At 35.1% G+C, this 17,544-nt stretch overlaps 2 protein-coding genes across 2 annotated transcripts; both read left to right on the top strand.

The window, feature by feature from the left end:
• The first annotated feature begins 1,550 nt into the window (after positions 1–1,550).
• On the top strand, positions 1,551–7,243 carry LOC110717061 (peptidyl-prolyl cis-trans isomerase CYP65-like). The gene is made up of 11 exons (XM_021895699.1): positions 1,551–2,210; positions 2,311–2,373; positions 2,460–2,563; positions 3,113–3,204; positions 3,451–3,540; positions 3,646–3,724; positions 3,810–4,177; positions 4,952–5,208; positions 5,285–5,573; positions 6,431–6,538; positions 6,801–7,243. Exons 1-11 carry the CDS (start codon positions 2,083–2,085, stop codon positions 6,999–7,001), a joined length of 1,779 nt encoding a protein of 592 aa, XP_021751391.1. The 5' UTR covers positions 1,551–2,082; the 3' UTR covers positions 7,002–7,243.
• A 5,434-nt stretch (positions 7,244–12,677) lies between these two features.
• Positions 12,678–15,290, top strand: LOC110717075 (protein SHORT-ROOT-like). The gene has a single exon (XM_021895718.1). It carries the CDS (start codon positions 13,301–13,303, stop codon positions 14,930–14,932), a length of 1,632 nt encoding a protein of 543 aa, XP_021751410.1. The 5' UTR covers positions 12,678–13,300; the 3' UTR covers positions 14,933–15,290.
• The last annotated feature ends 2,254 nt before the right edge of the window (positions 15,291–17,544 follow it).

Raw genomic sequence — 17,544 nt, 5'->3', positions numbered from 1 at the left:
ACATGGTTAGATCAATATTGTATTAGCCAAAACAACAAAATTTAACGAGTTACTAGAGAAAAATATGTCATTGCTTGTCCAAAAAAATGTTATAGTCATACTCAATGGCTCTTTTTCCGTTTTTCTTCCTTCTCTTATCATATATTGACTTTAATCTTTTATTATTCCCCAACTCGTTGTATCATGTCTATGAGTATTGTTTTAAACTAATCACCATTATGACAATAATATAAATCTACGTTCCAAATACTCGCTACAAAACACAAGGAAGAGAAGCCCTTAAGCAAAGCTCAAAGCAAAGTTCCGTCTTAAAACCAATTGGTAATAGAAAGAGCAACCCACTTGGATTATAAAGTTAAACCCTTTGCTTTCTTTTTCAATATCGGACAAACAATACTTACATTTACACCTAACATAAAATTTGATAATTTACAAATATGATTAATGGGAACTTTGGGAAGTGTTAGAAATGTACAAGTGCAACTACAAAGTAATAACATTAAAATTAAAAATAATAATAAAAAATTCATAATTGGAAAGAGACGGGTATTCAACAAAGGGAATGAGAATTGACGGGAATCATTCCCTTTGTTGTTGTTTATTAGGCCACTTTTCCAATCCCCTTAACCCCATTCATTCCCCCAAATCCCTCTAAGTTCATTCCCCATCCCCCCCCCAAGCCTTTTGTATTCCCATTCCTCTTCATTACCCACACCCCTTTCTTTCTCCTCTCAAGCCTCTCAAGTGAACCGTAGCTAGCTTGAAGAAGTTGCCGCTGCCGATGAGTGCTTCCGTCCGACTACAAAACCGTGACCGTCGACCACCACAATCACCGCCACTCGGCTCCGTTTTATCGACATCAATCCACATTGTCTTCTTTCCCGGCAAATTCCCCTCCGAAACCCCGGCAACAAACTCAGCCTCCGTACCATCCTCCGCCTCCTCGCGACAATTCCTCCCATCTCCACCTCCCTTCTTCGACCGATATCCTCGTCATTGTCAACCACATCAAAATAATCATCATCAGTATCACTGTCACTGTCATTTTCCACTCCAAAATCACTAACTCCATTAAATAGCCATTTCATAATTCTTCTTACTCATCTCACCTCCTCCATTTCCAGAATCAATCTCTCTCTTTTCATCCACTCCCACCTCATTACTATGCTCCTGCTGTTGCTGGTTTTTCTGCAATTGATAAAAATCTGGTACTCCATTGATTGCTGAACTCGTATGAACTTCAATGTCGGTGTATAACTCGCCGAAATCATCGTCGATATCTTCCATGATTATGGAAGGATTAGTTCTTGGAAATAGGACTCATCCAATATATTGCATTTGCTGATTATATTGCATTTCTTTGTTGATTATACTGTATTTGTTGCAATTTTGTTTGATTTAAAGACATTCTTACATTAGGGATTGTATGTTTTTTTTTGCTTATTTCTTATGTTTTCATATTAAAGGAACATATGAAACAAGTTTTCACTTTTTTTTATTTCACAAGAAAATATGAAATTTTTTTTTTTTTTTTTGCTTATTATATAGTAACAGGTTATTATATGAAAAAATAAAAAGAAATTTAAAAATTCATGGTTTGATTCCTTGGTTTGTACCAAACTGTTACAAAGGTAATCAATGAGCAGTTCATTTCGTTTTCTAGACATAATCAAACAATCAGGCCAAATTAAAGGAATTCCTTTCCTTTCTCCTTCATTCCCTTTATGCATTCCATTCCGATTCCTCTGTACGAACCAAACGACCCCTAAAACTTAACCATCTAGAAATGAGCCCGAGTTCGAATTAACCTAAAGTGCGAACCGGAATGGTACCAAAAAAAACATAAGAGTACAAAAAAATAAATAAAAGGGATTAATTCCTCTTCAAAGAGAGAAAAAAAAAACGTCAAATTTACTCGAAACAACCCGATTTTCGTTGATAAACACCGCCTAGTGTAGTCAGGGGTCACCTTAACCGCCTCATCGTAAACGTAAAAAATCCGGCGACTTCTCACCGGAGCCCTAGAAAATTTATCAATTCAATATCACCCCAAATCAAAGACTAGGAGAGAGAAATTGAAAAATGGGGAAGAAGCAGCATAGCAAAGATCGTATGTACATTACCAAGACAGAGTGGGCTACTGAATGGGGAGGTGCCAAGTCCAAAGATCTTCGTACTCCCTTCAAACGTCTTCCTTTCTATTGCTGCGCGTAATTTTACTTTCTCTATCTCCTTCGAATTTGATTCTTATTGTTTAATTTATGATTTTCAAGTGATAATTTCCTGATTTTATTGAATTTGATTTTGCAGTCTCACATTTACGCCTTTTGAGATTCCAACTTGCACTCAGGATGGCTGCGTTTTTGAAACAATGTTAGATTTTCGATTTAATTTGTTAATTTTATTAGCAATTCGATTGTTTTTGTGAGTTTAATTGGTTTGAATTTATTGGGTGATAGGCATATAATCCCATATATTAGGAAGTATGGGAAAAACCCAGTTACTGGAGCTCCACTTAAGCTTGCGGATCTTATTCCTCTTGCATTCCACAAGAATTCTGAAGGTATAACATTTTTTTTTTTTTTAATTACTATGCCTTTTTTTTTTTGGCTTGTTTTTATTGTTTCAACATGAATGAGACTTAATTATCTAGGCATAGATTAAATTAGTGTGTATTCCACTACCGTTCCATGGTAATTTCAAACTGGGATTATCATGCATTTCATATTCTGATCACTGCTCATTGCCGGGTGTTGGGGGAAAGCCATCGGCACTTAAAAATTGTTTTCCTTGAAGCATTGATCAGCTATTTCCATCATGGTAAGTAGGGTTTATTGTTGGTTTAGGAATAGAGAATGTTGACTGACTTATGATTTTGAAGGGTTTCTTATTTATACGAATTGTTTACTGCTTGTGTAGTTTGTATGGGATGGAAAGGAGTGAGGAGAGGAAGGTTGAGCAATGACTTCATATTCCAGATGACTGCAGTATTCTTGTTTTCAGATGTTTGCATTTGGATGATTTAATTCATATATGTGTGTCTGTGTGATGTTTGCATTGTGTGTGTCTTTACTGAGTTTGAATGTCTGATGATTTTTTTTTTTTTTCCTAGGAGAATTTCATTGTCCAGTTTTGAACAAGGTTTTCACTGAATTCACTCACATAGTTGCTGTGAAGACCACTGGAAATGTGTTCTGTTATGAGGTTGGTTCTTTTCTTTCCCTGCATATAAACACAAGCATTAGAAATAATTGTGTAACATATTCTTAGACAAGGCGTAAGACGTCTATTTTACCAAAATTTTCAGGGTTTAGATGGGTATATTCCATAGAGAAAACACTGTAGCACAGAGATATTGCTGCTTCTAATGATACACATACGCTGGTGAGTTACATTCATGTTCACAGTAGCTACCTACTGACCTTAATTTTTGTGCATTTTCTTGTACAGGCAATCAAAGAGTTGAATATTAAAACAAAGAATTGGAAGGAGCTGCTAACAGATGAACCATTTACCAGAGATGATCTCATAACGATCCAGGTAACTAGAGTATTGATTATGTTCTACTTGCCTGTTTTTAAGTTACACATATCGTCCATAGTCACCATTAAGCCCTACACTGACATTTCTGGTATCCCTATGCAGAATCCTAATGAACTTGATACCAAAAAAGCTCTAGCTGAATTTGACCATGTCAAAAAAGGCTTGAAAATTGATGATGAAGGTATCATTTTTGTGTAAAAATTCTTTTGCATTTGGCTTGTTTTGCTTCTGTGGTCACGTTTGACATGTTTGTTAATCTCTGTCAGAACTGAAAAAAATGGAATCGGATTCAACATATAACATTAATGTTAGTGGGGACATCAAGCAAATGCTTGCAGAACTTGGAACTGAGAAAGGAAAACAAACAGCATTGCTTGGAGGAGGCGGAAGCAAGGCACAACAAGAAAGAGCTGCAGCACTCGCTGCTATTTTAGATGCAAGATCACGTATTGTAGATGATTCTAAATCTAATGGAAAGACTGAAAACAGACAGGGGTTTAGTGTTGTAGATGCTGCATCTGCTTCAGTACACGGAAGAAGTGCTGCTGCTGCAAAAGCTGGCTCAGCTGATAAAACTGCTGCTCGTATAGCTTCCCACATGGCTGGTGAGAGAGCTCCTGTGAATGCAAAGCTGGTTAGTTTTATTAAGCTAGATTTCTCCCATTTGCTTTCCTTAGATCTTTGGTGTGCTGCTTTTGTTACATATATTATGTGCCATTGTCTTGCTGGCTTTGCGACACAGCCTTGTCAGCTGTAAATATTCTGTTTTATTTGTGCTATTGATGATATTTTCATGCATGAAGCATGGAAAATACTCCCTGCTGTATTATTTATATGTCTGAGATAGTGAGATGTTTCTATTTATGAATTACCCAAAATGCCTTAAGCAGAATATTTAGGTTGGCTTTTGAGATGTTTTTGTGACCTTTTGTCTCTTCAATAAAGGTTTTGTGAGGTTTGCAATTTGGTGGGTTCCCTCTCATTCTAAGACTTACTCAATTTCTTTTCTGTTGGCTCTTTGTTATGGCTTTACATCTCTGTTGGTTTTCCGGCTATGGTTGCGCTTACCCTTCTCTTCCAGCTCTTAGATCTGCCTCTAACACAGTAACACACTTATACCTGAATGCCCTTATGCCTTGTCTCACTCTTGTTAGGACCTTCAGTAATCCAATTCAATTATCCTTCCGTCCCTTAATTTTTTCACATGTTCCTACTCACGCTGTCCCAAAAAAAAAAAAAAAAAAAATATTAGTGGGTGAGAGTGAGAGTTGTTTTTATTGTCTTGTTTTTTTTTATGCATATCGTTACTTTCATGGTTGATATCATCTCTTCATCTAGTGTCTTAATATTGTGACCAATTGCTTTTTGAAAGAGAAGGTGTCATAAACTTACTTCTGGCGTGACGCAGGTGAAGAGCCGTTACACAACTGGTGCTGCTTCAAGATCCTTCACGTCGACTTCTTTTGATCCTGTCACCAAAAATGAATATGAATACATCAAAGTTGAGAAAAATCCCAAGAAAAAAGGATACATACAACTGCATACATCTCATGGTGATTTGAATATTGAGTTGCATTGTGATATTGCTCCTAGGACATGTGAAAATTTCATCACTCTTTGTGAGAAAGGATACTACAATGGGGTAATCTTTCACAGAAATATAAGGTATGTTGATATTCAACTTTTTTTACTGCCTTTATTGCGGTTATGCTCAAACTAAAGGCTGGTAGTATGATGTTAGGAATTTTATGATTCAAGGAGGTGATCCAACTGGTACGGGAAAAGGGGGTGAATCGATTTGGGGTAAGCCTTTCAAGGATGAAGTGAACTCAAAGCTGCTTCACTCTGGAAGAGGTGTTGTTAGTATGGCAAATAGTGGACCTCACACAAATGGTTCTCAATTTTTCATCATGTACAAATCTGCAAAGCATCTAGACTACAAGCACACTGTATTTGGAATGGTAGTTGGTGGCATGACAACACTTACAACTTTGGAAAAAGTTCCTGTGGATGATGCAGATCGACCTCTGGTGAGTTCAATTTTTATTTGGTTGTAATTTATCTTTTTGTGATCAAGCAATGCCATAGTTGGATGGTTTTCCAAGTTATAATAGCTTAAGTTGATTGGCAATTTTTCTTTTGCGAGTAACACTTACGGATACTTATGTGGAATGATTGATTACCAGATAAGAAAACGGGGTTGGTCAAATGTCAACATGTCCTCAAATTGCTGTCTGGTTTCTTTCATGATAGGCTCATCTGCTTGTGTTTTTGAGTTTACTTGGTAGAAGAGAGTGGAGGGAGATTAATTTTAGGTTCTTGCTGGCTTGCTGCTGACCCATCATATTGGGATTAAGCTTTGGTGGTTTTATCCATGTGACTGAGTGACTAACTATCATAACAATGAAAAATTATAAGTTTAAAAGGGTAATTTACAAACTGAGTGACTAAGTGCCCCGATATACCCCCCTCCCCCAACCCCCCCCCCCCCCCACCCACCCACCCACCCACCCCCCCCAAAAAAAAAAAAAAAAAAAAAGGGAAACCGTAAATCTGGGCTACCGGGCAAATCTCATAGAAGTATTAGAATTGTTTTGAAGACCCTGTGTTTATGTATGCTATTGCTACTTATATTTTGGTCACTAAAACTAACAAACACAGGGTGTCTTCCAAATTGGCTGAGTAATGGACTGCTTCTGAAAACTTGGTTTCATGCCTGAACTTATTAGTGGTGTCACTTTTCATTTGGTTTAAGCCATGCAACTATGGGAGACCTGACCCCTCTGCCTGCCCTCTCTTTGCCCTTGTATATGTAGGAGAGACTGACTGCATGTATCTTTGCATTTATGTTGATCTTAACAGTTTTGTTCTTGTGCTGTTTTACCAGGAAGAGATTAAAATAAATAGGGTAAGTATTTTTGTCAACCCTTATGCTGAACCTGATGAAGAGGATGAAGAGAAAACCAAAGAAAATAAGGCTGAGGATGAAGAAAATGTAAGTGTTGGAGAATTCTCTGTCTTTATGTTACTTTCATCTCATTTTCATTACAGAGCTGCAAGTACCGTAGTGTGCAGTTCTCTCACTTTTTATGTATTTATTTTTATTTTTTCATGTTCATATGCAAATTAATCACCCCGTTTCTTTCCTCTCCACCCCCTCTTTATTTTAGTATCTCTCTCTTAATTTCTTAGTACTCTATCTTTTAGGTGAGCAATTTAAAAATTGAGTCTCAAAACATTGCTTTTGTGAACTTTAGGAAAAGGTGGGATCCTGGTACAGCAACCCAGGCACTGGTGCAACAGATTCTGTTGCTCTTGGTGGCGGTGTTGGGAGATACCTTAAATCAAAAACTGCCCCAGTCGAACCAGTTATTGCTGACATTAGTATTCCAGCTGCTGGTACTAAGAAAAGGAAAGCAGGCCAAGTAGGTGACTTCAAAGATTTTTCTGCCTGGTAAATTATTTTTACTCTTATGTCTGTAATTGTAGTTATGTAGACCTATTTGTAACATACAAACACTTTTAGCAGAAAGAAAATCACCAAACACAAACAGTTTACTAATGATACTTAGGTTGACATTTTGATTTGTATAACCTTATTCATGAAATTAAGCCGCAATTTGTTGTTTTCTGATAAGTGGTAGCTAGAAAAGATTCTGTTCGATCTAAAAATTTGTATGATCACGAAGACTTTTAGAAATTTCACCATTTGAATCATTTTTTGTATAGGCTCTATATGACCTCAGCTGTAATGTTATGTTGTCAATTGTTAATCCATCAACTCCACTAATGGAGTAAACTTTGTGCAGTAGTTGATGCTACTAGAAAGGGAAAGATATATAGCTTGATACACCTCCGTGCGAATAACCAATATACGGAGTACTTCTTTAAGATGTCCAAAAAAAGTCATGTGGTCCCTAATATGCTCTATAGTACTCCCTCCGTCCTTTATTTACATGTCTACTTTTTGATTTAGGGGTTTTAAAATTCCATTTCTTTAATAATTACCAACTACCTTTTCTTTCTCTCTATCTTTCTCTAACCCCACATGCATATTTGTACTTCCCAATCATGACTTTTAAGTTTCTTAATTTCCGTGTAAAATGGGAAGTAGGCATGTAAATAAGGGACGGAGGGAGTAATGATTTTGATTAGATATCACCATACCCCATACTGATCTTAATTTAAACGTTAGGGTGAGGATAGAAATGACCCAACTATGAACTTGGTCACTATTTGTTGAGCTTATCATGAAGTTTTCACTTGTTTCTGGACTCTTGGTAGTAAACATGATTAGAATAATGGGGAGATATGTTGAAAGATTTGATTAGTTACGAAGCCACCGAATATTATATAGACCTATGGAGTATTTTTTTTGTTGACTTGCTAGTAGAGTAGCTATTAGTCAACGTATTCTAAATTCCAAAGGTTTTTGACTTTTTCTCTGTATGAAATCGGTGTACCTAATCATTAATCATTTACTAGAATTTGTTATGACAAGGAAATTTCTAGCTTACAACCTAATTGCGTGATGAAACATTTTGTGTTATCAATCTTCTGAAAGTGCTTACCACGTTCAGTACAAGTTTTGAGCAAGAGCATTTTCGATTAGTAACTTTACTAGTTAAAACAGTAAAAGTAAATCCTTACTTACTGTAAAAAGACTCCTATATGTAGTTTTACAATAAATCATTGTGATACCGTCTTACTTTGCTTACTTTTAGACCAGAAGAACTGGCCTGAACACCAAAGTAACTTACATTATTGGATAAAAACACACTTAAATTTGTCGGTTTGAAAATTATTAAAGGCAAACTCGTCCAATTCATTAAAAGGAAAGTTGGTTCCCTGTTAGAGTGTTAGGAAAAGAGATGATTTCATGATATTTCGTTCTTGTTAAAAGGACAAGCATTTCTTCACAATATGGCTAACTTTACTTCTAAGGGACCCGCAAATCTGAGAAAAATAGCATTAAAGTGATTAAACCAATCTCTAATGATCTAATCCTAGTTTAACCATTCTATTATTGGAGTATAATTATTGCATTTGGCAATATTGGCATGTGTTAATTGTAATTATATGGTGAATAGTTCTGTTAAGGATGTGAATTGGTTAATTTCATGGATAATTTCTTCGGGAATTGAGACTAATTTTTAGCTGCTTTTAATTTGGTTTTGGCCTTTGTACAATTTCCACGGAAATCAGTCCAAGAACTGGTAATATACTGTAATATCAGAGTAACAAAGAGACAAAATAAACCATATAAGTCCAAACACCTCCATTTTACTTGCAATGATGAGGAACCTGAATTGTGTTTGGCACTTTGGCGTTTTATTTCTTGGTCCCAAAAAAAACTAAACTATTATTGTGATTTCAAATTTTAATAGAGGGAAAGATGAGGTAATAATAGTTAACTAGACTAGATTATCCTAATTTACGATTACGATCAATATTTGAGGTTTGATATGTTTGTATTTAAAAATCAAAAGAGCAAGTGTTTCAACTACAATTAAAATTGCAGGAAATATCTATTATTGTACATATTAAAGTTAATAGAGGAAGATAATGACGATCAGGAATGAAGATTGATTATAATTATAATATAATGTAAAAGTTAATTGCAAGTAAATTAAATGGTTGGCTAACCTCACTATCATGCAAAAGAATAAAATTTTGTTAATATAATTAGGATTTTGCTTAAAAGAGAACTTTTAAACTTTGAAATAATGACAAGTAGATAGGGAGATTATTAATTTTATACACTTAGTTATAAAGTAGTGTGTAATGTACGAGTAATACCTAAGCTAATTTTGTCACATGTTGTTTGGCTTTTATCCTAGATCATTTAAAGCTACTTCAAAGATTTCAGTGCAGCCAAATGAGTTGTTAAAATATGCAAAACTTTCGGCTTATGAAATTGACATTATACTCTTTGCATTATAAAGGGTCAAAAACGAAGGTTTTTAATTAATTATGAACCTCAAACATTCTTTCCTCTTCTTTACCTAATTATTTACTTAACTTAATCACTAATGACGACAAATTAGAGTCTGACTTAGCACTTAGCTAAGCGGCATGCAATAGCCTTAATTGTCTACTTTAACTAATAATTAACTCAAAAATTACTTTAGCTATAAGATCTTTCAGGATGATTAATTAGTGATCAATATTTATAATAATAAAGTTGTCTATACATTAAATGATCGATATCTTAGCTTAGTCTATATGATCAATGAACCAGTTATTTGAAGTACGGATAACTTCGACAAATTAAAATAAAATGTTAGTTAAAATATGTAAAGTATTGTGTATTTAATAAGACATTCTTTGTGGTTTGCACATAAGGAGCCCATGTGCATTTTCTCTACTTATCTAGCTTCTTTTTCATTTTCTTTTTGGTTGGATAACGAGGGAAGCAACCAACACAAAACCAGCAAAAATTACAAAAGAAACACATACCCTTTTAAAGACATAGCTACCCTACTATATTCCAATACTAGGATATTGTTAATTATTGTAATGATATTCAAACTATAAATACACGTAATATATTCGATTCGTGTTTAAATTAAAATTATCGAGTATTATATTTAAGTAGGTTGCACTTAAGACAAAATAACATGCAATAAGAGGGCGATATCCAGTACATAGAAGTATTCGTATATTTGAGGTCCTATAAATGTATCATTCCTTTTTTTTTTTAGAAAAAAAAAAATGAAAAACTAAACACGTCCTATGTACACTCGGTTGAGGCTTAAGATGGATTACAAAGAAAATGAGTTCTAGACTATTTGGTGCGAACTAATTAAGGCATACGAGTAAGTTCTTAACCAAATCATTGAGCCTGAGTTTGCCTACAAGAAAACCTTTAATTTAAAATCTTAAATGCTAGTCTTCTAGCTTGTCTTTATATATCAATTCTGGAATCTTAAATCCTAGTCTCTAGTTTGCCTTTAATCTTGATTAAAACCCATAACTCTCTTAACTTGCATACAATAGAACAATAACGACAAATATCCAAAGTAATGGATAATAAGATTTTAAAAATCCACAATTAAACATTAAGGTAATTGATCATTAATTATTGTTTTGTTAGCATCAAAACCAAAAGAAAAACTTATACCGCTTTTTATAACTTAATACTACAGTTTGATGTTTTTTTTCCGTTCAATGATCAAGGAAATTTGTGTAATGCTAAAAATTAACGACACACATACTAGAAAAATGACACCAATGTTAATCCTAACAAAATTAATAAACAAGAAAGTTTATAAAACCCAATAATCTAGAAAGTATACATTTTAATTTTACGATTTATAATGTACAAGTTCGATTTTCTTATCTACTTCACATTAAATGTAAAAGAAAAAGAAAAAAAAAAAAAAAAAAAGCATATGTAACATGAAGATGGATACAAATAGTCAAAGAAGAACTTTCACGATTAAAGACAATTAGGAATCGATAAGCGTATAAAAGCTCAAGATTCTTGCTACGAAAAGGTGGAACTATGATGAGGTTGCAACCTTAGACTGCATGTGTGTTGAGCAAATCAAGTCCAATGTTATAATTGTGTTTCATTGGAGTGTATAATCTACGGACTATAAACTATACACTATATCATATCTATCATAAGAAAGCGAGAGGAAAAAAAGCTTAAAGCATGCTCTAGATTCGGGCAAAATAATGCAATATAATGCTTATTTTATATATTGCTTCCTCCGTTTTAATTTACTTGCTCCATTTTCTACTTAAAATGTTTAATTATTTTACGGTCTTGTTTCCTTATTTGGAAATTATTGAATCATGTTACACCCTACTTACATATACGAGTATTTATTTTTTCTTAATATATTCTTAAAACTTTTGGGTATAAATGATTATGGGACAAGTAAACTAGACCGTGAAAATAACATAACATTTATTTTTGGATAAGGAGAAATACCCTACTAAACTAACACTTTTCATAAATCAGTCAGTCCAATTACACTGGTCAATATTTGATAATTGAGATATAGAGGTGAAAGGTAGAGGAATTCCCTTACTCCCGAACATATGTAAATAGTGGGACTTGTTTAAGATAACATAAGGTATACAAAATTAGTAATATAATGGAGTAAAAAAAAAAAAAACCTACAAGCAGTGAATGAAAATGAAGAGCAGAAAAAGCAGAGAAGCTAAGGTGAAAATGGCAGAGATTGGAGGAAGAATGGGAGGCAAAGAATGTGAGTAGCTGTGCCCTTTTTGGTGGTGGTGGGTTTGATGATCATCATGCACGCCGGCAGCTTTTTTATTTTCTCTCTCCTCTAACACTCTCCCCCCCATTTCGCACGCCTGCTCCCACTCACCCTTTTTTTTATTTTTTTATTTCTTCCCTATATTATTATTATTACTATTATTATTATTTTATTTAGTATATACTCTATTGTTTGTTTATTTAGAAATGAATTAAATGAGTTTTTGTAAAGCTAGCTAGCTGATCCACCTTAACATATGGAAATTTTGTCAATCTTTTTCACTTTTTTTTTTTTTAACAAAAAAAATGTCAGACTGATGAATTCCCACTACTCTATTTCTTAACAGCTGTTCCACCTCTTCTCTTCCCTCAGTTTTAACAGATTTACCTGTCTAACAATATATTTACATGAAAAAAGTAAATAATTTAAATTTAATGATTTAGCTATAATAACTGAAACTTACTAATTATAGTAAAAATAACAAGATATTCAATTTTTAAAACTTCTTCTTCATGGTTAATGAGAGATTCTATGTGATTCTGTACAAAGTACAACCTCGCTTATTTTGGTACTCCCTTTGATTCGTAATTATCGAAACACTTTGACTTTTACACTATTTATATATTTGCTTTGATAGTATATATTTACCAATATTTAAAAACCATATGTTGTCATGTAAAATATTTTTGAATTAGTCTTTAAGTAAATTTTCATTACATTATTAACTTTTTGTATTTCTTAATAATACGAAGTATATAATTACAAATATTAATGGTCAAAACTGTGCATTGACATGTGTGTTAGTTAAAGTGTTGCGATTATTATAAAACGGAGGGAGTACTTGTAAAAAAAATAAAATAAAATGACTTAATTATTTTATATTCTTAGATATTCAACATATCAAGAGCCTACACTTTAATAAGTTCAAATAAGAAAAATTCAAGTAAAGATCGAACAAGTTCAATTTTACCTCAACCTATGACCAAATAGGCAAATATGAATGTATAATAAATTATTAAACAAATACAATAAACAAAATTAAAAACAATACCCTTTAGGCATTAGGCCTTTACATTCCCATACTCTTCATCGATTAGACCAAAAGCAAAAAAGAGATAAAATAATAATAATAATAATAATAATATTGAGATTCTCTCAAAATACTCTTTTTATTCTCTCTCCTACTATACTAATGATGTTGAATGAGCTAAAATCCAACATCAAGATACTCCTTTATTTCAATAAAGTAAAAAAAAAAAAAAAGATTTAATTTTTTCTTAGAATTTCCTATCCACTCAGTTAAAAACCCACCACACCACCCCATATTCTCTTCTGATGATTTACACACTCACAATAACTTGTAGTTAGTTTCAATCTAAGCTAAGTTAAGTTTTAGAAGTGGGTGAGTGCGTTGATATTTCATTTTTATTTTTAACCCAAAAAATAAATAAAATAGTTTTTATCCCCTCATCATATCATATTATTCATCATCATCAAATTACATACTTGATGGTTGGGTTAAAATGGATACTTTGTTTAGACTAGTCAGTTTCCAACAAACACACCCACAACCACAACAACAACAATTATCTTCTGATAATCAATCTTCTTTCAATAATTCCAATTCTAGTTCTTCCTCTATTATCTCTTCCAAACATTCTACCCATAATAGTAACAACAACTATTACCATTATCATCAACATCAACAACAACAACACTTTCCTCAAGACGAAGAATGCTTCAACTTTTTCATGGATGAAGAAGACTTTTCTTCTTCCTCTTCACACAATAAGCAACAACCTCAACCGAATACAACCTCGCCTTTTTATCCTTCTTATCCCTATCAGCAGCAACAACAACATCATCATCAGCAGTATCATCATCCTTCTGCTTCGCCTTCCACTACTACTACCTCCACCCCCACCACCACCAACACCCCCCCAACCACCCATGGCGGTGGTACAACAACAACCCTTAACCTAGAGTTGTTATCCGACCCATCTTTTTACGTAGGTAAATGGGCTAATAATCTTCTACTGGAGGCAGCTCGAGCGGTGTCAGACTCTGACACCGCTCGCCTCCACCAAATACTATGGATGCTAAACGAACTCGGGTCCCCATATGGGGACGTCGAGCAGAAGTTAGCATCCTACTTCACACAAGCCCTCTTTACTCGAATGACCGACTCCGGCGATCGTTGCTACAACAACATGAGAGTTGCCGCGGATAAATCATTCTCGTTCGAAACAACTCGAAAGATGCTACTTAAGTTCCAAGAAGTTAGTCCTTGGACTACATTCGGACACGTGGCGAGTAACGGTGCATTGATTGATGCCCTAGATGGTGAGCCTAAACTCCATATTATTGACATTAGTAACACATTTTGTACTCAATGGCCGACTCTTCTAGAAGCTCTTGCCACACGTATGGATGACACGCCTCACTTGAAGCTAACCACCGTGCTCGATAGCAACGATGTCGGAGTCCAAAGAGTTATGAAAGAAATTGGTGTTCGATTAGAGAAGTTTGCTAGATTAATGGGGGTACCCTTTAAATTTAAGGTTATTCATCATGTAGGTGATTTGTCTACTTTAGATTTTTCTGATCTTGATGTTAAGGAGGACGAAGCTTTGGCGATAAACCTCGTAAACTCGTTACATACGTTGAGTTTACGCCGTCGTGATGGGTTGTTGTCGGCGTTTAAGGGGCTGAATCCGAGGGTGGTTACGGTGGTTGAAGAGGAGGCGGATTTTGCGGCGGATGAAGATGGGTTTGTACGAGGTTTTTCGGAGTGTTTAAGGTGGTTTAGGGTTTACTTTGAGGCGTTAGAGGAGAGTTTTGGTAGGACGAGTAATGAGAAGTTGATGTTGGAACGGGCAGCGGGCAAGGCGCTTGTGGATTTGTTGGCTTGCCCGGAGGCCACGTCAGCGGAGAGGAGAGAGAATGCCACTAGGTGGACAGGGAGGATGCGTGGGGTAGGGTTTGGACACGTGGCGTATAGTGAGGAGGTTTGTGATGATGTAAGGGCTTTGCTTAGGAGGTATAAAGAAGGGTGGTCGATGGCACAGTGCTCGTCGTTGGCGTCTCCGGCTGCCGGAATATTCTTGAATTGGAGGGATCAACCCGTCGTGTGGGCCAGTGCATGGAAACCTTAGTTGTGGTTGGCACGTGCGGTCGTGCAGTTTGAAGCACGCTCGCACGTGCTTGCAATTCTATGTTTGTCATGAGGTTTATGGGTGTGAGATTTTTATTTATTTTTATTTTTTTTGTTAAAGAAGTAGGAAGTTTTTTTTAAAAAAAAGGCATATTGAGATATTATCGATCAAATTAGGTTGCAATTTGGATTTTGGATAGGGTTTGACATTGCAAAATGGATGATCATGATCATAACATCTTTAATTTGGGTCATGGATTTTATTTTCTTTGGATTTGGTTACTTTTAATATCAATTTGATCACGCTTAATTGTGATTAATTTTTTTTCAATAGAATTTGTCTAATAATTTTACAGTCAGATTGAATTACATATTTTGGTATATACTAGTATAATTTCCATTAGACTTGGGAAATACATAACTACATATGTATATGATCGATGCTAAGAGTTCTTCTTACTTTTGTTATGGATTCATCAATCTACTCGTATTAATATGTACCGAGTGGGTTTTGAAAAAAAAAGATTTTGTTTTGTTATTTTAAGAGTAAAGATGTTTAAAAAAATTGTATGAATTAAAGAGTAAGTAATAGTGGTTAAAAGACTTAAAATGCAACAACACAAAATCAAAGTAAATAGCAAAACTTATATTCAAAGTATATGAGGGACAAATAATTGTACCATTTGAATCGCACAATCACCAATAAGCAATAGGCAAATAATTGGTATGTCAACCCAAATTTGCCAAAGTTATAGGAGAGCCATATTTTCCATGTTAGAGAAAGAGAGGGGAGGGCCTATTCGAGAAGCTAAGACATGCATATAGTAGTAGAGTTGCTAATTAGAACAATGTTTCTCATTCCATGGCTTTATAGGTGTAAGTATATATATGTGCATTTGGGCTCCACCATCTCCATCAAATAAAACATAGTATTGACCTATATTTATGCTAATCACACCAACTTGCAATGATTATCTAAATTTTGGAGATATCTATGCTAACTTAGTGCTAACAAAATCCTCATTAATCCATAAGCGATAAATAACAAAGCTTAACACTCTTTATATCTCTAAACGTTCTTTCTGTTTTGATTTATTTACGAGGCAATCACTGTCATAATAGAAAGAACTGTAATAAACTAAAGGAGTACGACTTTATATATAAATTGCTTTAAATTTAAGTGAGAAAAGGCTTTGGGTGGGAAGAGGGGTGGTGGTGTTTGGACCTAAGTTTAAAGGGAAGAAAGAGGGTCCTACAAAGGTTCAATATTGGGGTACATGTGGGTTAGATGTGACTAGTCCACCAGATGGCTAAAGTGGAGATGGAAAAAGAAAGAAGGGGGAAAAACATCCAATAAAATTGTGCCCACTTTATTAATTTTATTTATTTATTATTATTATTATATTTTTTATGTACATCTATTTTTTACATACATCTGATCTTAAGAGCTGGGGTTACATTAAGTTACATGGAAAAAACAATAAATCCAAATAGATAGTGGAGTTGGTACATCCATCAAAAACTTGGAAATGAAATGCCATCCATCACAGCTAATTAAAGGCCGGGATAAACTTATAAAGAGGATACCAAACCTACTTCTATTATGCTTTTAGTTGTAAAGAGGAAAATGAAAAATGTAAAGCCTGTTTTTACTTTGATCATAAATTCATACTTTAAAGGTTTTAATACGTGACATTGTGCCACATTGGTAACACGATTTAATACGTTGTAAAATGGATACACGAAAATGTATGTTGTAATATAGACAAGCTTATAAGATTTTATAATCAAAATTACACGAAGTAGCTAGCTTTTTTTTTTTTTTTTTTTTTTTTTTTTTTGAGGAAACACGAAGTAGCTAGTGATTAGGGGATTTTTCCCCACCAATCACCATCTGACAAGTGGACCAATCAGGTTCCGCCATGTGTCCGTCACATGGGCCAATAGGAGCCTGCCACGTGTCAAGCAATGATCCGTCCGCTATGGACCAATTACGACACGACACGTGTCCTTCCCATGACACCTGGGATAACCGGTCACCTAGGCCCAACTTCCGAGGGAAGCCCAATCAGCCCAAGGTTAACCTAAACCTAGATTGGCACGTTTCCCGAGGTTATAAATACCTCCCTTAATCCTCATTAAGGGGGGACGCGAACAACGCAGATTACACACATTAAACTCTCTCACCTAGAGAGACCCAATCACTTTAATTTCCGCATTAATTACTCCTTAATCAAGTACTAACTTGACCGTCGGAGGCGGATCACCAATCATCCGGAGCATCCGTTTGTTTTGCAGGTACAGGCGTCCGGTTCCAGTCACGGAATTGTAACTCTCCCGCAGGACATCAGAAAACCCCGAAACATTTTGGCGCCGTCTGTGGGGAGAGTACTTCTGAGATGGCATCCACGTTTGTACCGGCTCCTGAAGAGAGACGTCCCCTGGACGACCCTCTAGTTCAGTCGGACCACGATACTGAGAATGAATTTGAAGTTGAAGCTCACACAGCTTCAGACGGGACCCTAAGGGCCCGACGTACCCGTCATACCGAAAGGAGGGAACGGGAACATCTTCAAACTGGAAGCGAGCCAGCAGGCGCACCGCCTGTTCGGT

The sequence above is a fragment of the Chenopodium quinoa genome, unplaced genomic scaffold (genome assembly GCF_001683475.1).
Source record: "Chenopodium quinoa cultivar QQ74 unplaced genomic scaffold, ASM168347v1, whole genome shotgun sequence".
Taxonomy (NCBI): domain Eukaryota; kingdom Viridiplantae; phylum Streptophyta; class Magnoliopsida; order Caryophyllales; family Amaranthaceae; genus Chenopodium; species Chenopodium quinoa.
The sequence above is the reverse complement of the archived record's forward strand: the minus strand, read 5'-3'. Positions and strand labels throughout refer to the sequence as shown.